The sequence below is a fragment of the Sciurus vulgaris genome (genome assembly GCF_902686455.1).
Source record: "Sciurus vulgaris genome assembly, chromosome: 3".
Taxonomy (NCBI): Eukaryota; Metazoa; Chordata; class Mammalia; order Rodentia; family Sciuridae; genus Sciurus; species Sciurus vulgaris.
Genome location: NC_136463.1, coordinates 15072986 through 15097736, shown reverse-complemented (window position 1 = coordinate 15097736; position 24751 = coordinate 15072986). Strand labels below are relative to the sequence as shown.

At 52.1% G+C, this 24751-nt stretch overlaps 1 protein-coding gene and 1 pseudogene across 2 annotated transcripts in view; one reads left to right on the top strand and one right to left on the bottom strand.

The window, feature by feature from the left end:
- The window catches only part of SCN4A (sodium voltage-gated channel alpha subunit 4), a 42322-nt gene extending 25604 nt beyond the window's left edge, over positions 1-16718 (bottom strand). The window contains 6 exon segments of the mRNA XM_079130324.1: positions 1198-1289; positions 1747-1875; positions 2170-2273; positions 2402-2506; positions 2598-3252; positions 16623-16718. Of these exon segments, the coding sequence (XP_078986450.1) occupies positions 1198-1289; positions 1747-1875; positions 2170-2273; positions 2402-2506; positions 2598-2870 (703 nt within the window). The 5' untranslated portion in view covers positions 2871-3252; positions 16623-16718.
- A 5720-nt stretch (positions 16719-22438) lies between these two features.
- LOC306655667 (mediator of RNA polymerase II transcription subunit 28-like) lies at positions 22439-24369 on the top strand (annotated as a pseudogene). The gene is made up of 2 exons: positions 22439-22712; positions 22809-24369. The product of its transcript is annotated as a mediator of RNA polymerase II transcription subunit 28-like (transcript).
- Positions 24370-24751: the final 382 nt, after the last annotated feature.

Genomic DNA, 24751 nt, shown 5'->3' with positions numbered 1-24751 from the left:
AAACAAAAAACTTTTATGCCATATTTCCTTAACTTCTTTGACCTCAGAACCCTACTGTATGTATGTAATATATACATACGGGTTCACTCCGAGAAGCTCTAAGAGCCTTTGAAACATCACTGCATTCTGTCCTTCAAACAAAGGCTTAGCTGACCCTGATGGATTCCCAGGGCAGATTCCCATCACCTATGGAAGAATCACTTCTTGGGCCTGATCCCAATCTCTCCCTTCATTCCGTTTCTTGCCCTGAGATGGAAACCAAATGCACAGCAGCCTCCTGAGCCTGGGGGATGCTGGCCCAGAGCGAGGCAGCTGCAGCCTGCACTCAGCAGTGGCTGGTGGTGGGGGGAGGGGCTCCGTAAGCACTTCCCATCCCGGGTCTTGTCTTCCTTTGCTCCATGACAGGGCTTTGAACTAGAGAGGACTAAGGTACTTTCCTGGCATCAGGATTTAACTGTTTCCCTCCTCCCACAGCCTCTTCTCCATCCCTTTCAGATCATCCTTCCTCCACGAATGAACTGTCTCCAGCTTCTCCTTATGCATTTATTTTTTTGGTGCTGGAGATGGAACCTGGGCCTCACCCCACACTAGGCAAGTGCTCTACCACTGAGCCACGTCCCTGGCCTCCATTGGCTTTATCAAGGGGCTGGATGAATGGATTCTGTGCAGGTGGTCCTTCCTGAGGTGTGACCTTCTTGTCACCCTGCCCACATCACTGAGGACTTCTGGTCTCTGTGCTGCCCCCTCTGCTTACTTGATTTACCACACACTCAAACATCCCAGCCCACTGGCAGCACTGGTCTAAGCACCCCATAGATATTAAGGCAACTGGTCCTCAGAACAACCCAATGAGTGGCACTATTCTTATCTAGTTTGCAGAGAAGGAAACTGAGGCACAGACAGGTTAAGGTCAATGTCAGAAAGTGGTATGGGGGGGACTGACCCCGGGTTGTCTGACCTCAGGTGTGTTCTCTCTTGCCTTTCTATCCTGCCTCTCAGATGCCCAGCCTCCCTCAGAGGGCCTCTTCTGCTCTCTGGCCACGTGGCCCTTCTGTGTCCAGGCTGTGGCATGTGTCCTACACAAACATGGTCCCGGGATGTGACCTTGGGCCAGGGTTCTGGAAGTCGAGTGTCTAGGCTTGGGTATGGCAGGACACCTATTGGCTGAGGCCGAGGGTCCCTGCACCTCCCCGGTACCTGGGATGACTGTGATGGTTTTCAGGGCCCGCAGCACCCGGAAGGTCCTCAGAGCTGAGATGTTGCCCAGGTCCACAAACTCTGTCACGTACCTAGTGTGGGAGAGTGGGTGGGGGCTGCGTCAGAGCCAGGTGAGTGGTGGGCTTCTCCAGGCCCAGAACGAGGATTCCCAAGGACCTTGTGGTCAGGGTCACCACAGGGGGCCTGGGGCAGGTCAGACACCCTAAGGTTCCTGTTGGGGGCCCAGTGTTGGGGAAAAACAGTGCAGCGGTCTTGCTGCTGGGCAGTGGAGGCAGTGAGGCTAGCCCACTTGCCCAGTGGTGAGGCCTGGGTCAGGCTGCCTTCTGTGGGTAAAGATGACATGTGGATGGAACATCAGCAGAGAGTCCAAGCCAGAGCCTGGACAGGGCCACCCCTAGAATGGTGTAGCTCGCTATCCACACTACTGGCCAAATGGCCCCCGTGGTCCCACTCCCCTGATTTGCCAGGAGGCTGGCTGCCCTCCCTTCACCCACCCCAACCTCAAGATGCCCTCAGGCCCCTGCTCACGCCATCGTGATGACACTGAAGTCCAGCCAGTTCCAGGGGTCACGGAGGAATGTGAAGTCATCAATGCAGAAGCCCCGGGCCAGCATCTTGATGAGGGACTCGAAGGTGTAGATCCCTGTGAAGGTGTACCTGAGGGCAGAGGGCCAGCCAGGGCCAGGCATGTCACCCAGGCAGGGTTGCGTGTGGCAATGACGGACCTTGCACAGAGGGAGGGGCAAAGATGAAATATGTCACCTAGGGGTCAAGGACATTGGTGAAAGTGACAGTGTGCCTCCCCCCCAAGGGCTTAAAGTGTTGATGAGGGTCACAGTGATAGTGTGTGTCCCACTGGAAGACAGAAGCAGCGTCACTAAGCATCCTGAGAGGTGCAGATCCCCGGGCTGGGCTGTGGCCTGGGCTGGGCCTTTGGGAGGGGAGACTTACTCCACGTCCTTGGACCAGGGAGGCGGGTCACTCATGGTCATGAACACACAGTTGGTCAGGATGGTGATCATGATGAACATGCTGAAGAGCGTGGGGGCAGTCAAGGAAAGTGAGGGAGCAGGTGGGAAGGGGGAGGGAGGTGGACGAGGGTCTCCTGGCCCAGAGTGCCCTGTCTTGCCCGCCCCGGCCTCCCACCTCTCCCACTTGGGCAGGATATGAGTGGATTAGGCACCTTGATGGCGCCACGCCTGACAATGCTGAAGGGGCTCAGCATGTAGAGGGCAGGCGTGGCAGAGAATCGGAAGATGGCCTTGCCCTTGTTGAGCACGATGAAGGTCTGAGGCAGCGAGAGAGTCTGTGAGGCTGGGGGACACACAGAGAGATGGGCAATAGACAGACAGATGGAGGGAGCCCTCCTAGGTCCGAACCTTCTTGTCGCTGTAGTAGGGGTCCAGGTCCTCCAAGGGTATGCCTATGACCTCCGGCGGGGGGTCCCCATAGATGAGGGGCAGGTTCTTGCCGGCCTCCAGGTCACTGCGTGGCTTCCGTTCGGGCTCCTCAATCTCCATCTGCTTATTCCGTTGCAGCCGGGCCTCCTCTTCTACTGCCCGCCGTTCTATGGCTGCCAGGGACTCCCGGGTGAAGGGGCGCAGGCAGTCGGGGCCCAGGGGCACCAGGGTGGGCAGAGATGAGCTGGCCATCCTTGCATCCTGGGCTCAGGGGCCAGCTGGGTGGCGGGTGGCTGGCTGGCTGCAGCGTGCAGCCCCGGGGTGCTGAGTGGCCACCCCTCTCTGGGTCTCCTGTCCACTCCTCACCTCCTGCCTGCCCGGGGGCTGGGCCAGGAAGGTAGGTGTGCAGGCCCTGGGATTGGGAGATGTGCCTGCAAGGCCCAGGTGCTGCTGCTGCACAGGCGTTGGGCACAGAGCATCCCCCCTGGGCCTTGCACCACACTCTCCCCAGCAGTGGAGTGGCCCCCTTCAGGACAGATAGCAAACCAAACAGATTCTCTTCCGCCTTGGGGACTTTTGGCCAGTGCCCTCAACTGCCTCCTGGGCCCGAGCTCTGGGAATGTGTGGCTTCAGCCTATGGGGACAGAGAGAGAACTTCAGTTGTCTGTGTCCGGTGACCACTAGATGGGCCAGGACCAGGGACCTGGTGAAACCCACCTAAAGCAACACTGGCACATAGATTTCATCTTAGAGGCCCACGTGCATTGGCTGATACTGACCACCTGGAGATGTGGGTGGAGACCATCTAGGGATCACAGCAGACTGATGCCAAAAGATGGCTGTGATTGATTAGCAATGTCTGCTGGGCAGGACCATAAGAATGTGGCACCTCTGCCTGTAATTGCCATCCCTGGTCTGAAGAGAAGGGAAAAGGAGGATATAGGGGTATGGAGTCCCCTTCCTGATCTTTGTGGTGCTTGGCCTTAGGTTGAGGCAGGGAAGAAGGAAGAGTCCAGGCCCTGCAGAGGGTCCCAACAGCTCTCTCCCATGCAGGGCTCCAAATTCCTGAGCAGATAGGGACAGCTAGGGTGTGTGAGGGGCCATCTCTGGAGAACTGTGGATGCTAACATATTAGAGACACACAGGAAAGGTCATGGGGACAAGGAGAGGGACAATTTCAATGGTTGGTGGCCCCTACGTGAACTAGATGTGGGGAAGGGGTATCCACCAGAAAATTGTGGGGCCTGTGGGCACTGCGTAGCTGTCTCCCAGGTCTGTCCCATGCCTCTCCTGGCCCCTGGCCCCTTGTGTCCAGAGCTCTAAGTCTGTTCCCTGTGGAAGAGCAGTGCTAGATCACTTATGGAAAATGTCCCCGGGGGAATGACCACATCAGCAGGCACTGGGAGACCACTGAAGCCCAGTCACACGCGGCCATCACAAGGCCCGCGTGGAGGGATCCCGGAGCACCCCCAATGCAGGGACTCAGGCAGAGCCACAGAGACTCCCAGAGCTTCGCTGAGTGGGTCCAGGTGCTGTAGCAGTGTCCCTGCCCTGGCCAGTGGGCATACTTCTCAGGCTTGGTCAACTTGGGGAGGACTGCCAAGGAGAGGCCAGAGCCATTGGGCAGAGCTGGCCACACCCCATGCCCGGCTCCTCAGCTGCTCCCTGCCAGCCTCCAAGGAGTCGTGTTTCCACGGGGATGACTCTGCTCGTTCCACCCATCCTGTCCTGCAGCTGCTCACTGACCCATCGCGTGTGCGGGTGCACACACACACACACACACACACACACACACACGCACGCACATTAATGTGCACACCCAACCTGAAGCCCCCCTCCCAAAGGCCCTCACAGCCCTGCCACACACTCTGACACCTTCCTCTCCATCACCCACTCCCTGCATGCTCACTTTTACTTGTCACCACATGAGCGCAGTGACCTGCCATATGGCCTTGGAGGGACTTACGCAGTTTGCAGTCTACATTTGGCAATCCTCTTATCCCTCCCCCAACCCTCGGTACTGGGGACCCTACCAGGGCTTTGCACATGCTAGGCAAGTGCTCTGCCTCTGAGCTACATCCCCAGCCCAATAATCCCCTTATCTTTTTTTTTTCCAGACCTGTTTTGTATTTTATTTAGAGACAGAGTCTCACTGAGTTGCTTAGCATCTCACCATTACTGAGGCTGGCTTTGAACTTGCGATCATCCTGCCTCAGCCTTCTAAGTCACTGGGATTACAGGCCTGGCTCCCTTATCTTGATGTTGCTCACTTGATACTTCATAGGAGCCCAGGGGGACCACAAAAACCCAGAGCCACAGGCAGGCCCCAACCCAGTCCTTGAGGAAACCACCATTACCCAAGTCACAAGACCACGGGGGACGGACCCCGTCCTTCCTCTCAGCTGACCCCCTGAGAGAGCTTTTCTTCTTGAGAGTGGACATGGCCCACCCCACTGGCCACTCTTCCTGTCTCTGCTCTGGGAGCTCCCCCTTCCCTGCCATGGGGGGATGCTCCTTGTATAGCACACATCTCTCCCTTCAAAATTTGTCCTTCATCCCAACTTCCTGGAGCTGCTTCATGTGCGGATAGTTCGTTATGTGAAGGCAAGAAGTATCTTTATTGGCTGAAGCCCAGTTTGGGTTGGTGACCGCAGAAAGCATCACTATGGCAGATCTGGTCGATTCACACGCCCCGTGGACGTCCCTCCCCAGCATCACTGTCCTCTCTATTCTCCAGGAGTGCGGCTGCTTGCATGCTCATCTGCTCTTTTCAAACAACCTCCCTCCCTCCCGGTACATCTCCATCCCACCAACTGTATTTCTAAAACCACAAATCTGATCTCTCTCTCTCTCTCTCTCTCTCTCTCTCTCACACACACACACACACACACACACGCACACACACACACACACCCCTTACTTAATCCTCCAGTCTTCCTGCTGCTTAACAGCAAGTCCAAAATGCCTCCACATGGCTCCTCCATGATCTGATCCCTCCTGGTGTCCAACCTGTTCCCTCACACGTGCCCACCTCTGGCTTTTCTGCCCCCATTTCCACAAAGAGCAAAGAGATTCCCACCCCCCACCCCGGGAGCCTCTGCTTGTGGTCTGCTGGCCTCCTGGAACACCTATCCTGTCTTCTGGAGAGCTCCAATTTTGTGCTTCCATACCCAACCTACACAAGAACCTCTTCCTCCAGGAAGCCCTCCCTGGGCACCTTGGCTGGCTGGATCCCTCCCCTTCTTGTACCACAGCTTGCCTGGTGCTCAATAAAACTTTCCAAATGAACAATAAATTAGAGGCATGTATCATGTGAGTTCCTTTCTCCTTTAATATGCACCCTGACCTAACTGTAACCAGAAACCCCATCTCTGGCACATCCCTGCATCGGGCTCTTCTCTCTCCCCACTGGCTTCGGCTGCACTCGGCTGGTGGCTCAGAGGCCTGGTTGCTGTGATTCTCAGCTTTCTGGTGCCTTCAGTTCTTTGGTCCTGCCTTGTCCCCCCTGCATCAGACCCCTTCCAGGTTACTTCCCTCTTCTTCCAGCCTCACGAACACTGCAAGGCCGGGGACTTCTCTGTCCCTCATGAAACTTGCCCGAGGAAACCCAACCTCCACCTGCCAGCTGTGCTCCTTCTGAGTCACCCCTAAGCACTGGATATTGCCAAAGACGCCCCTGGACTGGGCTCACAGTGACTTGTGGTTACGCACTCCAGCTTTGCCCTTCATCCTGCCAGCCCTGTATGTGCAGAATTTTCTAGTAGTCTCATTTTTCCACTTTTCTGAGAACAGATATTTCAGGTCTTCTCTTACGTCCTCAAACTTCCACATTCCATTTGCTCCTGGTGACAACCTGGCCCCAGCCTTCGTGGAGGATGTGGGAGCGTTGCACACCACCCATCACACCACCAATTCCACTGCCCCTTCTGCCTCCATCCTGACACAATAGAAAGATCATAAAAACCCAAAGCCACGTCTTCCCCTTGGGCTCAGGACTGGACCCCTCCTCTTCCCCAGGTCCTTGTTCTCTAGTTACCTTTCCTCTTTACCACTCAGCAACTTCTTCCCACCTAGGAGCAAGCACCAGTGTCCTCCCTCTTAAAAATAATGGCGGCTACGACAAGGCACCTGTCAGTCTCACACCTCCCTTCATCTCCTGCCCTATTTTTTCTGTCCCTGTTCACTGAAAAAACTTCTTGGAAAGTGTCTACACCAGCTGTCTCTACCTCCTTACCTTTCGTTAACTCATCAACCCATTCCAACCTGGCTTCCGTTTCCCCCACTCACTGAGATGTCTTTGTCAAGTCACTAACACCCTCCCTGCTGCCAAGTCCTGCGAGTGCATTTCTGTCTTCAACCTGCCTCAGCCTCTCGGAAGCATTCAACCCAGTTGGCCGCAGCCCCCTTCTGGAACATTCCATGCTCTCAACCTCCATGGAATCACACTCATGGCTTCTTTCCTACCTCTCTGGCTGCCCCTTATCTGCCTCCTTTGCTTGTCTCTCTTTCTTTACCTAATCTCTAGAGTTTCTCAGGGCTTGATCTCTGCTGGGGTGGAAGCATTCCTGTGACTATATGCCACAGGAACAAGACACACTCCTTGAACTCTGGACGGTTGGCCAAGAGGCACTCCGGCTGGATGAAGCTTTTGTGTTCTTCCACAGTTCCACCCAGGAAATGGCACTGCCCCCATACAGTGGCTCAAGTCAAAAACCAAGGTGGCGCTCTGAGTTCTCCTTTTCCCTTAGTGTCTATGTCCAGCCTGCTCAAAATTCCATTAATGTCATCTCCAAAATGCATCTAAACTCCACCTTGATCCAGCACCCCAGCCCAGCCCACAATAATCCCTTGCAGTGGCCAGTTCCTGGTATCTGCTTTTCCATCCCTACTTTGAATCAGTTTCATAAAGTAGTCACTGATCTCTTAATGACAAAAACGTGTGTTCCCGCTGCCCACCCTCTCTGTGTTGTTTCTCCTATTAAAATTCCCTAATTACTTCCCATTGAACTTAAAATACAACCAAAGCTTCCTGCAGTGGCCTAGTAGCCCCTGTGGACCTAGCTCCCTCCCACCTCCCACCTTTGTCCCCTGATGTCTCCTTGGTCCCTCTCCACTCTAGTCCCAAGGCCAGCTCCTTGACTGCAGGGCTTGTACCAGCTCCTTGGTCTAAGTTCAGGTGTCCCCTATTCCAAGAGATGTTCTTCCTCCCTTACCTTGATATCATTTATCATAATTCATAATTGCTTGTTTGCCTAACTTGTTTGTCTTTCTCTTGCACTAGATTGAAATGTGGTGTCTGTCCAGGTCAGCATGTCTGGCCCCAACACCAGGCACATGGTGGGCCCTCAGTGTTTGTTGAATGAATAAATGAAAGAATGAGGCCTTGGGTAGAGTCCCTTCCCGGGATCCCACAATTCTCCTGTTTGATCTGTTCATTCATTCCTCCATCCCCTCATCATTTTGTTCATGTGCCAGGAGCTGAGCTAGCCGTGGTAGGACACAAAGGTGCCCAGCCTGGTGTCTTGCCTACAGAGGGCGGGACAAAGGGGCAAGGAGTTGTGGGCACACGTGTGTGGTATGAGAAGAAGGTGAGTCTTGCCCTCAAGAGAGTTGATGGTGCTGCAGGAGTTCAAGTGGGTGAGTGGTTACTTCCAAGAAGGAGGAAAGATGTGACTTTTCATTTGTGTCTCAAAGAATGAGTAACAGAAACACAGGGAAACAGAGGGAAAGACATCCCAGGGAGAGGGAATAGCCAGCACAAAGACAGAGGCAGGATACAGGGATCCCAGACCCTCCTTCCATTGGCCTCTGCAGCCTGCTCCCCGAGACGTGGCAGTCGAGGACTGGTGGGCTCCTTTACTGTGCACTTGAGAATGTTGGAGTCTAAGACCTCAGTGAGCAATGAGTCCAACTCCCTTGCTTCACCATGGGGCGCTGGAGCCCAGAGAGAGGCAGCAGCTCTCCCCAGGACACCTAGATATTCATTTGGCAGATGTTTTCTGAGCATCTGCTATGTGCTGGACTCTGGTCTGGATACCAGTGGACCATGGCGGCGGCAGAGTCCCTGTCCTCCCTGAGATTGCATACCAGAGGGAGGAGGTAGACAGTAAATAGGGAAGCAAATAAGATAATTTTAGAGAGTGATAAACGAGGGACAGAGCCAAGATTAAAACCCAGCTCCTCAGGAGCCAGGGCTGGAGCCCATTTAGCAAGTAAAAAGTCCCATGGTACCTCCTCTGAAACGGAAGTATGGGCGGAAGTGGTGGATAAAGTCAGGGCTTCCTGGGGGCTGGAGCAGACAGGGATGGGTGGGGGAGGAAGGGTCGGGAGAGGCGCAGGCTGGGGCCAGCTGTCCACAGGCAGGGAGCCGAGGGTGAGGACGCTGGAGGGCGAGGCATCTCTTCCTGGAGCAGATCCAGCCCAGCATTGTCTCTCCTTGTGGCACAGCCAAATCGGAACACCCAATTCCAGATATAGTCTGACCACAGAGGCCTTTTCTCCCTGGCCGGGACACACTTTGTGTCCATTCATCCCAAGATGGCATTGCTTCTTGGAAGTCCAATCACCCTTGGAGCTTGCCATTACCTTTCTCAGTTGTGGTCTTCTTAGCCCTTCCCTGTCTGGCAAACCGTACAACTGATTTTTCTGTTTTCGTTCTAAATGTACCTCAACAAAATATTAGCAGACTAAATTCAATGATGTATTAAAATAATTATATTCCACAGTCAAGTTGGACTTATTTCAGGCATACAAAGCAGGATCAACATTCGAAAATTAATTAATGTAACCCATTACATCAACAGGCTACAGAAAAGTCACATGTTCATATCAATAGATGCAGAAAAAGCATTTGAAGAGGTCTTTCATTCAGTCATAAGGTGAGGTACACCTATAATTCCAGCAACTCAGGAGACTGAGGCAGGAGGATTTCAAGTTTGAGGCCAGCCTGGGCAACTTAGTGAGACTGACTCAAAAAATAAAAAGGGCTGAGGGTGTTATTCAGTGGTAGAGCATACCTGGGCTCAATACCCTGAACTACAAGGAAAAAAAAATAGCTCTAACAACATTCATGATATAGGCTCTCAGCAAACTAGGAAGAAAGGAAAACTTCAGGGATTTGATAAAGAAATGTTACCAAAAACCTTATAACTAACATTGATGTTAATAGTGAGAAACTAGAATTTTCCCTACTAAGATCAAGAACCAGGCAAGAGTGTCTCCTCTCATCACTACTTTGATACCAGATTGAAATCATGACTAATGCAATAAAACAAGAAAAGAAAAGAAAAGTTTTACTGATTGAGAAGGAAGAAATGAGACTGTCTTTGCATGACACGATTGTCTATGTACAATATCAGAATAGACAAAAAGACTCTTGGAACCAATGATGATTATAGTGAAGTTGCAGGATACAAGGTTAATGCAAATCCAGGTGTAGGACTTTACCGCAACCTCTACTTAAGTTCCCTTTGTGTCTCTTCATCTCAAGTCTTGCATGGAGGCCTGTTGGATCTTAATTTTCCCTCAGTTCAAGGCTATCTCTCACTATGATCCTGATAGTTGCAAATTATTGATTAGGCAAAGCTCAGGAGAGACCACCTCTGAAACGTTGTACTTTATACGAAGTTGCTTTGTACTTCTAAAACTTTCCCTCCTGGGACACCTATTCTTTTAGGGAGGGTTCCTTAAATATCCAGAAACTCACCCAGCTGCACTCTGGCTGAAATCCCCCAAGTGGTCTCAGTCAGCCCGGGCTGGAGAAGCCACTCTGGCCTCTTCTGAAAGACCAAGAATGGAGGGGGGTCTGCTCCTCACAGCCCTCCCTGTTCACTTAATGCACATCCCTGGGGATGAAGAGATGGCAGGTAGCTTGCTGGCCTTACTCAAGACTCCACCCTTCCCCTCTTGCCAATCAGGCATGTCCTTGCTCCCCAGCAGAGCTACTGTCACACACCAATGTCTGACATTTTTGTTTCTTTGAAAGAAAAACTACCCAGAGCTCTTAACTGGCCAGTGAAGACCCCCTTTAAGCTCCACCTGCAGTGGGGGCTCAGACTCAGAACTTTATGGAAGACCGAAACAGATCAGACTTTTCTGTCCTGGTCGTAGGCAACACTGGGCATCCAGAGGGACTACTCCCCAAATTCCTGTGTTCCCACTGCGGCCCAGCTCCAAGAGTGAAAAATCAACCTATGTTCCCCTAGCTATAAGTCTCAGCTGGAGCAGGCTGGGATGCAGATGGGAAGTGCTTAACTGTGTTATGTCTCTGCCAGCACTTAAGGCCTGGAGAGGCGGGAGAGCTGTGGCCTTGGCAGGCCAGGCCTGGAGGAAGTTACCCCAGGTGGCTCTCCCCTCCTGGCCTAACACTCTCTGCAGAGGAAATCTGTTCCAAGGGGCCTTTGGAGGGCAGCCTGCAGCTGGGAGCCTAGAGCGGAAACCCCTGGATGCTCAGGGGCCCTGAGAATTCTGGAAACCAATCGGGGTCAGGTGGGGGAAGGCTCCTGAGCCAGAGGGGGCAGCTAATGCTGATTGCTGATTGGGGCTCAGTGGGTCAGAACAAGCCTCTTTTTTTCCCCCAGTCATGTGATATGACCAGTCTGATAATCGTTCTACTTAAGAACTAAGAATGGTAGAGGTAGCCACACTTATTTTGCACTCATTGTGTGCCAGGGCTGACTTCCTGTTCAGGGATATATTGAGGACCCTCTCTCCACGGTCAGTCCCTTTCCTGCTGATTTCCAAGGGCTCTTCAGGAACATTGGGCGGTTCCCCCAACCTTCTGCCTCTGCTCCTCAGCCTGACCCTTTCCCTCTACACAGAGGGCTTCCGGTTGGCTCAGGACCCTATGAAATAAAATCCTACTATGGGGCTATGTTGGTGTTTTGTGCTCTGTGATCCGTGCTGCTACCTCCCTCACAGCTCATCTGTCTGCCCTGGAAGGTTTTCTCCTTGGAAGCAAGGCTCCAGGGGAGGTTTTCCCTCCCAGGTCTGAGCCTTAAGTCAAAGGAATTTCTCTCGAGTGTGGAATTTCAGGCTTCCGTCAACTTGGGAAAGTCTCCTTGGAGTAGGAGGGTTGGTTCCTCCAGTCCTCAAATCTCAGCACATCTACTCATACTTCTGATGTGCACAAGCCCACAAAGAAATATCTTCTGACAAAAAGCAATGGGGGACACATTCATGTGGTGCTCACGGTGTCCATGCCCTCTTCCCAGCGTTTCACTTTTGTCAACCCTGCTACCAAGTGACAGAGCCAGGATTTGAACACAGCTCTCTCTCCCGCCAAACCCGCGTGCCTGTTAACTACAAACATGGCCTCCCTCCAATCGTTTGGGGAACAGGACTGGGCATGGCTGCCCTCCTCCAGCACAGGCATTGCCCTGGGCTGACCTGGCCCTGGCCCAACTGTCTTCTTCAAAGGGCAGGCCAGAGTCCTTGAGCCAAGCTCCTGAAAGGTGTGGATTCTGGTGGGCATCCAGCAGATCCCGGCAGGACTGTATTTAGGTCTCCTGGGGCTTTGCGTTGGCAGCTGAGGTGGGAGGGTGGGTGGCACAGAGGTCAGTAGTTTGATAAAAAACCTTCCTCAAGGTATGGTTTTTATTGGCATCAACCGATTGGCATACGCACCCTCCCCCAACCTCCACTATAGACCAGCCGCTCGCACACACACTCACTCACTCACTCATCAGCTCTAAGAGGCATTTCCCAGCTGCTGGAAGGGATGAGGAGGCTGATTTGTTCCACCCAGGCCTGGGGCTCCTTGCCCTCTGTTGCCTCAGATCTTTCTAAGGAGTCCCCAGCACAGTGACCTGGATAGCATGGGTGCCCCTCCCAAACAGAGGTGTGCACACATCCCCTTCCCCAGGCATGCCCAAGGTCTGCCTTGGACGCAGCTGCCTCCCCTCTCCTGCCCGTGCCTCCTGACAGTATCCTCACCATACCCTGCCACTCTGCTCCTCCCAGAGCAGGAGAACATCATGGCCCACCTGGCTCCCCTTCCCCTTCACCCACCCCATCAGGGGGAGGCATGGAGCTCAGCCCTTCCTGCTGAGACACCACTGGAAGTTGGGGTCATGGTCACTGGGCCTCCAGCTATGCTGAAATTCCCAGGGAAGGCTGACAGGCGGCCCTCTCCTCTGACAGCGCCACCCTGACCCTCAGCCAGCGCCAGGGCTAGCTGGAGGGCCTAGCCAACCCAGAAACTCTTCCAGGGAGGTTTCTTGCCCTCCTCTTTGAAGAGCCTTCTCCAAAATCAGGCTGACCAAGAACTTGCAAACCTCAAGAAGACAAGAGTCAATGGCAGATATCACCAAGAGGTGAGCCTGGGTCTCTGCCCTGCTGGTCTGCTTCCAGCAACCTCTGCAGACCTCAGGCTGCAAGGGAGGGAGTATGCTGCCTAATTTATAAAAGACTTGCCCCAGGGAAATCAGACAGGAAGAAAACACCTTTCCCTGCCACCCCCAGCTCTGAAGGGGGTCAAGAACTGTGTAAGACCTAACTTCTCTCATCCACACAAGGTGTTTTTCTTTCCAGGCCCAACAGCCTATTGGCTATTACCAAGCCACAATGCTATTAGTGAGTGGATACGTAGAGCTGACTACATGCCAAGCATTTAATCCTCCCCATGATTCTGTTATCACCCCATTTGACAGATGAGGAAACTGAGGCATGGAGAAGGAGGTGACTTGCCAGATGAACATGATGTAGTAAACTGGGATTATCAGGCCAACCCTCTTGGAAGAGACCCTGACTGACTTTTTTTTTGGGGGGGTGGGGGTGGGGATTGAACTAAGGGACACTCAACCATTGAGCCACATCTCAAGCCCCTATTTTGTATTTTATTTAGAGACAGGATCTCTCTGAGTTGCTTAGCACCTCACTTTTGCTGAGGCTGGCTTTGAACTCACCATCCTCCGGCCTCAGCCTCCCGAGCTGCTGGGATTACAGATGTGGGCCACCACACCTGGCTCTGACTGGCTCTTACTACTAGGCTGTATGGTCTACCCCTGTCTAAACTGGACCATGACCTTCTAGCACCTTTGGGGTGGGTGAGGGTGCCAAGTTTTGCAAACCAGTTCAGAAGCAGAGTGGGGACTACTGGGGCTTCCCCCTTTCCTACTATGCTAGGGCTCCTGGCAGAGAGCCCTGAGAGGGGCTGTGGTCACCCTGCCTCCCACCCTGCTGCCCTTTGGCTCCTGGAGCCCCTCATTCCTCCTGCCACTCCACCCCCCAACACGGGCTGTTGACTGAAAACGGCAGGGAATAAAAATAGCCATTGCTGATGAGGCAAAATGGAGCCGGCACCCGTGAAAGGCCGGGCAGGGGTGGTGGAGGCTAAGGCAACCCAGGTCCCCCAGCCCCAATTAGCATCTTGGGATGGAGCCACAGGGAGAGCGGGTCTGTCCCCACCAGTGCTGGACTGGGGACCCTGCGGAAATCACCAGAATTGTTTAGAACCCCAGCACCTGCCCCAGCCCTTGGGCTGCCCCTGACTACCCACTGCCCTGGGTCTCAGGAGTGAGCTCTGTCCCCAGCCAGCCCTGCCCAGAGTTAGCTTCCACCCCAAGGAGCAGGGCCTTTGGCTGCTGTGGACAGAGCTTGGGGGGCTTTAGCCATGAGCTCCAGGTAAGTAACATGACCCCTCTGAGCCTGTGTGCCTCCTGTAAGAGGGGTCAAGAAAATGACAGTTTGAATAGCCTGTGAAGTGGCCAGTGACACCCATGGTCCCCCACCCACTCCCCTCTCCCATCTGGTCCCTGAGGCCTTGGGGTCAGGTTTTTTACCCGCAGAGTGCCTCACTCACTACTCTCTGAGTTCCAGTCCCTTTCCTCCTCTGGCTCTGCCTCCTGGAGTCTTCTTCCTACATTATTCCAACTCCTCCTTGCCATTGTCCCTAGTTCCTCCCTGTTCTGGTGGCCAGAGTTGCCCCCAAAGGCAAGGACCTGGTCAGAACCACCCGACATCTGAGAATCAAGACTTTGGCATCCATCTCAGGGTTCCCTAGGCCTGGCCTGGGACAGGACAGAGACCCTGGTGAGGGAAGCCAGCTGAACAGGTCAGCCTTGAACTGGGGAGGTGACCCTTGGTCCTGAGCCCCCATCCCAACTGGTTTCCAACCAGAAATCATGAGCAGGACCATGCTGGACCGGGGCTGCCCAGGAAGGACCTCATTTACCTTCCCCAAACTACCTAAGATCCTTGAACAATCCCTAGAGGGATGCCTGGGGTAGAACTGGGGTGGGTTGCTGAGGAGCCCTGGTGGCAGGGCCTGGGGCCTGTGTCCCATGTGGCCTGGGCCCTGCGTGGGCTCCCCTTTGCCTGGACGCCCTGCCTGAATGGTAGGTTCCAAACACCCTTGCGTATGTCTAGCCTTCAACCTTGTCCCACTCAGGTGATGTGGCTCCATACACTTGTGCAGTGACCTCACACCCCTGCCACACAGGGTGAGGATGTTGGCCATGACTAGGGGACTTGGGGATGATGCCAGAAGAATCTTAAGGGTCTAGGAAGGCCAGCCTTCCCTTCCTTCCATGTCTACCCTGTACACCTGACTCCTGCCACTACTGGGGTCTCCTTAGCCCAGGTCAGACACCTGGGACATAATCACCCACTGCCTCAGTCACAGATGAGTGATGGCAACTGTAATTCTTGACGCCGCCCCACCTCTGTGGAGTTCAGCTCGTTCCCCTTTCTCCAGACTGGCTACTGGCCCCCACCTGGCTTATCGCTATGGCTGAGTTAAATGGCCTCCAAAGCACCTTCCACCTCTAGCCCTCCCAGGCTCTGGGGTCAGTTTATTTTTGTGCAGGTGCCTACTGCAGGAAGCATGGGTACAGGGGGACATGTCTAGGGTCCCCACCTGGAGTGTCCCCTCCCATAGCACCCTCAGACTTAACCTGGCCCCCTGCTTGGACCCCAGGCCCCAGCAGGGGGTGAGGTGACTGGACATGGGGATGTGACAGGGCCATGGAGTGGGGGAGGGGCTTGCGTCTCCCACTCACACAAAGTAATTCTTCAAAAGCCTCTAGCCGCCCTCTGGATTTCCTGATCCTTCATGCAAGTGGCTCCTGGCAAGCAGCAACGCTTGCACCCCGGCACTCTTCAGCTCCCTGCACTTCCAAACTGCACCCCAAATCTGCTCAGACCCTTCCACCCTCTCCACCAACCACTGCCTGCTGCCACCCCAGTGCCCTGCTCTGCCAGTGGAGGGAGGGGCTGCAGCCTGCCAGGCACTGCCCCCCACCCCACGCTGGAGTACCGCATACCTTCCTGAATCCCCCCAAGACTCTCCTAGCCCCTCAGAGACCCCTGGGTGCTATGGCCCCATCTTCCTGCCTCCCCTTTGGTCCCCTCCTCTTCCTGGGGCTCAGTTTCTTCAGGAAAAAAGCCCCAGAGCTGAGTGGGCTGGAGGAGGGCGGGGACGGTGGGCAGAGCCCAGACCGGGGCTGGCGGCACAGCCTGGGATGTGTCCTCCGCTGGCATCTCACAGATTCCTGTTTCAGCGAAGCAAAGGAGCCGCCGCCACCCCCACCCGGCCTCCTGACGCTCTCCCGCCACCCTGCTTCTGAGCCCCTGCAAACGGACTCAGCAGAGCCCGTTTTGATCTCCTACTCTCTTCAGAAGAAACTGAAGCCTAGTCCCTGTCCCTTGGGTCACTCCGTGCCTGTCCAGAGCCAAGCTTTAGCCTCGGGGTCTTTGTCACCAGAGCGAGGACCTTTGCTGAGTGAGAGTGAAGAAAGCCAGCCAGGCAAGGGCAGAGAGAACCAATGACAGGACAGAGGCAAGTTTGGGGACAAAGAAAGGGTCAAGGTAGAAGGAGAGCAGCTGGGCAGAACGGGACCCGGGCACAGGCAGCAGAGCCTGGTGTGGGCAGGAGGTCAGCGGTGCCAGAGCAAAGTGGTGACTTTCTTGGAGCCAGACTGGGGCCGAGGCCAGGGTGGCCTGTCTCTTGGGGTGGCCCGCGCTGGGGTACCCAGCTGGGGTGGAGTGGAGGGGCACGGTACTCACTGTTGGACGGAAGCGGAGCGGCGACTGACAAGCCCGCAGCGTCGTGCCCACCTCGGGCTGGGGCTGGAACTCTGGGGGACTTGGCTGGGGGGCCGGGCCGACGGGGACAGCTGCTGCCGCTGATGTCACAGGGTCATGAGTGAAACCTGAGGACTGGGCCAATCTTCAGGTGGGAGCCTCGGCCACACTTCCCTGGCGGGTGTGCTGTGGGCTCAGCCGGGGAGCGCCCGGGCTCTGGGGCCTGCCTGACCTGGGAGTGACAGGCTGCGCACACTCGCCCACTCATGCACACGCACACACATGGGGGCACAGTGCGAGCCCACATGCCCAGGTCCTCTCCCGACCTCGACACACTGGGCTCGTTTTCACACTCGAATCTCCTTTCACACTCACTCCCAGGAGCGTGCCTGTGGCTCAGGCTGGCTCACACACTTGCACGCTCACACAACAGTGGAGCACACTCACACATGCTTCTGCCACACACAAATGCTGCCCTCCCAGCATGAGCCCCCTTTCATAATCTATACAAACCTTTCCACTACTGTCACACGCCTTCACACACACACCTTCAACTCACTTGGACAAACACACTCCCAGGCTCGTATGGGGCTGGTGCATAAGTACATGCTTGTGCACACTTAGCCGTGTGTGCTCAGGGGCACACTCATGCCCAAACAGATGCCGCCTATCATGGACAAAGGATTTGATCCAGTGGGTATTTGGTTGGTGCGGTCCTGTATTTTCACACGTGACTTCTCTGAGCAGTGGTCTGTGCCCAAATACATGCTCCGGTTCATATGAACACCGGGCCACTCACCATGCTCACTAGATTTGTATTGAGTGTACGCCTGTCTGCACACCCACACACATGCGGGCACACGCACGTGCACACACACACAGCCATCCGTTTAGCCAGACCACCCAGTGGTCTCAAGGGGCCTTTTTCTGCCTCCTCCACCCCACCCCACTTGCTAGACATCTGTCCCCCAGAGCCTGGGGAGACAGTGTGGTGGAAGGCGGGGGAGTTGGCACAGTGCCCCCACCCACTCTGGGGCTGCGATGACCCCTAGTGGAGCTTCTGGGAAGTGCCCCAGCTCACCACTGGCTCCCGGGCTTCTGCAGAGGACTGCGGGAGGAGTGACTCTAGAGTCCTGGCCCCTCGGGCCTTCCCGTTCTCCCCACGCGGTCAGAGTTGTCAGTGTGGAGCACGTCCCGCCTCTGTCTTTTCTGGCAGCCCAGAGCTCTGGCTGCTGCCTCAGGCCTCCGGCCAGTGCGCCCTGTACAGTGCCCTTTCAGAGGGGCTCAGGGTGGCCGGGTGAGCAGCCACCCTTAGCTCCAGGGTTAGGCCCGGTCCTCCCAGCCACTCTGCTCACACTCTCTGGATGTAGTCTTGACCCTCCTTGGGGGCCAGGCTTGGCTGTGGCTGGAGCACTTTTTACTGAGCCTGGGACTTCCCACATCTCAGGTCCTGCCCAGGGGCCACCATGGGCCCCTGTGGAGAGTCACCTACACCCTGAGAGATGGGTTTTCTAAACCTAGGTGGGGTGTGAGTGCTGGCGTCCTCCACACAGGGTTCTTTATCCTGCTTGCTGGCCTTTTCAATAAGCAGTTCCCTTAGCTTTATTGTGAATGTAACCTGGATGTCCCCCCCCCCCCCCCCGCCAGCCCTTCTTGCATCCTTCTCTTCTAGCACGAAGGAAAAGCATGCATTTCTTCCTAATCCTGTCCAAACTGTCTCCCCAAGGCTTTCCTTCGGGTCCCTCTCTTCACTTCAAGCCCTGCTGGGGCTTCTGTTCACTTTGCTGCTGGTCGCTGCCTGGGAACTGGTCACCATCCCCTTGATAGACACTGAACCCTGCCTGTGGGCACTGGAAGTGGGTGGGAGTCAGCTGCCATGTCCACTTATGGCTCTGCCTCTTTGCTCTCTGCCTTGCCTAGGTCCAAAGTTCTATAGAGTAAAATGTTCTTCAATAAAGGCTTGAAGTGGCTGCAGGGCATTAGTACACATGAGTGGGCGGGCTTGCCACATTTGGTTATATGGGTTGTACTACCCTGGGCACATTTGAGGTCACTATAGATTAGTATTTAACATGATGATTTTCAGGCAGATAGTAGTGCCATGTCTCAGGGAAGGAGTTAATTTTTCTAATTTTCACCAAGTGTTGTTTGGATTAGGGATGGGGTTGACTGGAAATCAAAACTGGGTGTTAAATAAATATGACTTTATTTCATAGCTCAGGGGGAAGGAATTGCTCTCTCTCTCTCTCTCTCCCCCTCCCTCTCTCCCTCTCTCCCTCTGTCTCGGTAAGGGTATTCCTCCTAACTTTAGGCATCTGCTCCTCCTCTACTCCAAATATGTGATTCTGGGGGGCTGCTGATTTCACCCCACCCTTGACTCACGGATGGAGATGCCAGTCCTCTTACCCATAGTGGTTGGTCCAAAAGCTGGGTGTGTGACTCAAGGGGGGCCAGAATCCTCCCCTGCGATTTTTATGTATCTGGACACAAAGAAAGACAAGCACCCTGGAAGTCTAAATTTGTCAGAAGGAACTGAAGTAAATCTGAAGGTGCTTGTGGTGTCTCCCACCTGTGGAGGAAAACTGTCTGTGGAAGGAGGGAAGGAAAACACCAGAGGAGGACGGGTCCAGGGGAGGGAAGAAGAAAGTCCATTTCTGCCTTGAGTTATTTGGTCAGGCTGATTTTCCAGGACCCTCAACAGGATGCTCCCTCATGGTTGGTGCCCCCACCCAATTCCAGGGATCCTGGGAGGAGAGAGCTCTGGAACTCCATCCCATAGTGCAATTCCAGTGGGGTGGGACCTTGAAACCTGGTCCCTGTTCTACTCAGTTTTTTGTTACTGTGACCAAAAGACCTGACAAGAACAATTAGAAGAGGAAGAGTTTATTTTGGCTCATGGTTTCAGAAGTCTCAGTTCATGGATGACCGACATGCTCTGGGCCTGAGGAGAGGCTGAATATGGTGGCAAAAGGGTGTGGTGGAGGAAAGTGGCTCAGGACATAGCCACCAGGAGGAACCAGAGCTCCACTCACCAGGGACAATATATGTATCCCAAAGGTAGGCCCCAGTGACCTACCTCCTTCATCCACAATATATCTGCCTACAGTTACCACCTGGTTAATTCATATCAGTGGATTAATCCACCGGTTAGGTTACAACTCTTGTAAATGTTCTTGCATTGTCTCACACATGAGTTTTTTGGGGACACCATATATCTAAACCATAACATTCCAGCCCTGGCCCCTGAAAGTTCATGTGCATCTCATAATCCAAAATAAATTTAGTCCATTTTGAAGAGTTCCCATATTATTAACAGTTCTAGCATTACCAAAAATTCCAAGTCAAAAATCTCATCTGAGCAGGCAGGGGTTGTTACTCAGTGGCAGAGTGCTTGCCTAGCATGTGTGAAGCACTGGGTTAGATTCTCAGCACCACATGTAAATAAATTAAAAAAAAATAAAGGTCCATCAATGACTAAAAAAATATTTTAAAAATCTCTTCTGAGACTCAAGACAAACTTTTAGCTCTTTTCCCCTGTAAAGATCAAAAACAAGTTACATATATTTAATACATAATGGCACAGAGCAAACATGTCCATTCCACAAGGGAGAAATAGGGACATAGAAAGAAGGAATGGGACCAAAGCAAGACCGGTATCCAGTTAGGCAAACAAGTCCTATGTTCTGTGTCTAGCATCTGGGGCACACGGCACTGTGATGTTCTCTCCAAAGGGCTTGCTTAGCTCTTCCCCTGCGGCCTTGCTGGTTGCAGCTCACATGGCCTCTCTCTAGGCTTGATCTTGCTGGATTCCTGTAGCTTTCCTTGACAACTCTTAAGCTTGGGGGTCTCCACTGCAGTTTTGGCTTCCTTCTCACATCTTCACACATCACCCTCTCAAGGGCACCCACAAGGACTCTGACGCTGCTACACTTCACCTGGTCTCCTAGGCCTTCCTTTGAAATCTTGGTGAAAACCTCCATGACCCCCTCACTCTGGCATCCTGGATTCCTGCAGAACCAGCACCATGTGGTTGACACCAAAGTCTACTACCATCTTGAGCAGTAGCCTGCCTCTCAGGTTACAGCAGCCTCTGAATGCCTGAGCAACTGAGCACAATCAAATAACTTCTGAGGCTCTCCCTGCCCCAGGTGAGAAGGGTGCGTCCATGGTCTCTTCTCACAGAACTTTTTATTCTTACGTCCTTGAGCCTGAGATGGTTGTGGTCTTGCCAATTTCTGAGATGCCCTTGAGCCATCTTTCCTATTGTTTCTGGGTAAAGTACTTTGAGTGTTTTTAGTGGCTGCAATCTCTTTAACAACCACACTCAGTTTCACTCCCACTTTTCCAGTCAAACTGCAAGTTTTTCAAATCTTTCTGCTCTACTTTCTTCCCCTGATTTTCATAGTAAACTTAGCTTAAAGCTGTGAACAATATCCATGCTACTTCCTGAATGGTGTGCTGACTTGAAGTTTCCTCTGCCAGTTTAATTAGCACATCACCTTTGAATTTAGCCTCACAGAGGTCTCAGGACATGGGCAAAATGTAAACAATTTTTTTTTTTTTTTTTTTGCCTGAATCTACCATGAATGAGCTCTGGTTCAGTTTCCAGAACAGTCCTCCCCTGAAACCTCACTGAAGCCAGTTTTTTGTTTTTTTTTTTTTTTTTTTTTTTTTTTTTTTTTTTAAATCTTAAGACAGCACAAATTTATTTCTTCAGAAAGAACATGGTCAATCTTCAGATGAGACGTATGAAAAAAGAATATTCTGATGTCAAGAACGAGTTCTTTGACATTAAACATTAAAAACCCAAAATAGAAATGTCAATACTGAAGGAGTTAAAATTTAAGTGCCCATAATTAAAGCACAGAATCTGTAGTCTAGCAAATGAACTTAGGAAAAGAAACAAAGAGGGACAGGCCTGAGGCCTGAACATACCTAAACAAGCCTAAAATAAGACTGCCAAAACATCAAAAACTAACTGGCCATGGAGGATAAACAATCTCCACAAGGCCGTGGACCATCTGGTGTCACCCACTTTCCCCCTTCTTCCCTTTTCTTTAAGGTTAACTTGACCCCTGCTAACCAAAATAAACTGCCCTACCACATTGCTGGAATGTCAATTTGCACGTAATACTTGCTGATGTAATCAATGTAGTCATGTGCCCGCTTATGTTTGAATCAGCCAATTATGTGTACCCGCGCCAAACTCCCTAACTTTTCCTATATAAACCCCTGATTTCTGAGCCTCGGGGTCAACTCCTCTATCTCCTGCGTGAGATACGCGTTGGCCCAGAGCTCCGTTGTTAAAGTGCCTCGTGCTTTTGCATCAAGCCGGTCTCTCGTGTTTCCTGGAGCGCGCCATCCTGAGACTCGAGTAAGGGTCTTCCTTTTGGGGGGTCCTACAAATACAACGGTGGAAAAGTTAAAAAGTCAATGACATTTCTCAGGCAAAATGGAAAACTGGAATGAAAATATAATTCTAGATGAGCATATCGAAAAGTTCTGTGGCATATTCTGCAGACTGTCTCCTTCAACCTATGAACAGCTGTTTCTTCCTCTCCTGACTTTCCCATGGATGCTATAAAAGCTAACACTTAAAACCCTGATCTCCCAGGTTGATAGGATGAAGATCAGAAGCACATAGAGGAAGGAAGCCTGTGTTGTGAAGACAGCGCTGGGACCCTAAATCTGCTCTTGGACTGCCTCCCTCTGAACACCTTGTGGGAAACAATACTAATTATTAAAAAAAAAAAAAAAAAAAAAAAAAAAAAAACTGTTAAGGAAGCAAAACAAGAAACATGGCCGCATCGCTGGCATATGTTCTCCGGGCAGCCTCCAGGTCGGCCGCCACCCCCACAGGGACTCCCGGGCTGTTTCCCTCCTCCAGGCAGCGCCTGGCCTGCTGAGAACTTTTAGCAGCACCTTGGTGGACGAGTTGGAGCTGTCCTTCGAGGCTTGCTTTGCTTCTCTCGTGAGTCAGGATTATGTCAATGGCACCTATAAGGCAGAAATTCGAACTGAGGTTGATCAGTGTATCCAGAAGTTTCCAGACCCTGCAAGACAGAATGCTTTTTTTTTTTTTCTTTTTTTTTTTTGCGGTACTGGGGATCAAACTCAGGGCCTTGCGCTTGCGAGGCAAGCACTCTATCAGCTGAGCTATCTCCCCAGCCCAGAATGCTTTTTTCTACAAAAAAGATTGCAGTTGTCTGTCCAGAAACCAGAGCAAGTGATCAACGTCTCAGAACTAAGGAATGAATTGCAGCGGAAAGATGCGCTGGTGCAGAAGTATTTGACAAAGCTCAGGCATTGGCAGCGGGTGCTGGAGGACATCAGTGTGCAGCACAGAGAGCCAGCCAAGTCCCTCAGGGCTCCTTGGCCTACCTGCAGAAGGCTTCTGCCAATATCCCTGCGCCTCTGAAGCAGACCTGAGAGGGGTCTGACCTACAAGGTAGCCTCTTGCAGACAAGTTTCACCAAACCTCTCTCTGTGTGGACACGGCATTTTAGAAAAATTATTTGCCAGGGAATAAGTTGGTGTTAATTTTGTTTCCACCTAAAAATTTCCCCAATTTTTATGAACTGTTAATTACTTGATTAGTTTATAAAATGCCTCTGGCTTGGTGAACCAAGCGAGGTTTTGTTTTTTTGTAGCAAAGTTTAGGCTTAGTTTGATGACACAGATTCTTTCTTGGTTTTTTGCTAGTTTTTAAATTTTTTATATGACTTTTTTTTATATAGTTTTTGTTTTCCAGTTGTTAGTTTGTTATTATCTGAGGGGAAAATTATAATACTCCAGATTCAGGGGAGAAGGAGTTTGGTTTTAGGCCTTTTGCGATTACTACCCATTCATGATAATAGAGAAATAAATTTGCTGTCTCAAGACCTCAAGAAGAGGAATCTAATGCAACGTTTGTAATGCTTCCATAGCGGTACAAAGGGCAGATATTTTGTAAATGGGTCAGAAAAAGGGTTACAATATGCTGTTAGTGTAGTAATATCACATAGATCCTTAGGTGGACGTTGCCTTTTGTTTAGGTAAGTTCACATGTTGTGGGGTGTGGCCTGTTGGGAGGGGAGCTGTATTAGACGCATGACACCTTAGATGCCTTGCCACAGTGAACCCATGTGAGTAACAAAGCAGACCCAGTCTCTAGCATGGCAGTGGGACACACAGGTGAAGTACGAGGGGTCAAAGCTTGGTCTAATTCTTTTTCTTTTGAATTTTTGTTTTGTTTGCTAGTTTTTGTTTTGCTTTTTGGAGAAAAGGCAGTTTACACAAAGGAAGGTTCTTGCTCATGAATTTGACCCCCAGGGACTAGGGCCTTGGGGTGGAGGTGACCTGCAGAGTGATCCTCGGCTCTTTCACCTCTAAGGAGAGCACATAGCTCCTCTGGGGAAGGTATTTGCCCTCTTGTTGGAGGAGATTTTCTGTTCTCTGTTTTATGCTTCTCTTAGCTCACATCCCTTCAGCCTGTACTCCACTGTCTTCTGACTAGTCGGGAGGTCTGTGGCTGTGTCTTGGTTCGTTTTGTCCTCTCCAACCTTGAAGATCCCACCCCACGGGCTTCGATATCCAGTCATATTCCTGGTCTGGCCTGGAGGCCACCTGGTCCATGAAGCCTCCACTCTGTTCCAAGGCAAAAGGACTTTTATTCCTTCCACTGTCTTGTGGGTTAGTGAGTGGTGTCTGTTTCTGTGCCCCTTGCTGCATTGTATGCTCATGGGAAATAGGCATTACTTCCTTTGAATAGAAACAACATGTATTTTGCACGATACTTTGTCCTCACTTTGTACACATTACACACTTTGTACTCACTATATACACATTACATACATGTATATATATACATATATATGTATGTGTGTGTGTGTATGTGTGTATAAAACAACTCATTTTGTTTATGTGCTGTGAGGATGATGTTTGTCTTGTGGACCTGTGACCTGCGATGACCAGCCCGAGGCCAGCATATCCCTAGGTAGAATGTATAGGTCAAAACTTAAAAGTTGTTTTTTATTCATAAGGGTTTAACCTGGTCATCTCATGCTAGTTAGAAGCTCTGATTGGCAGCTTTCAGTGTCTCGATTAAAAGCCTAAATAAACTAAGTTTGAAG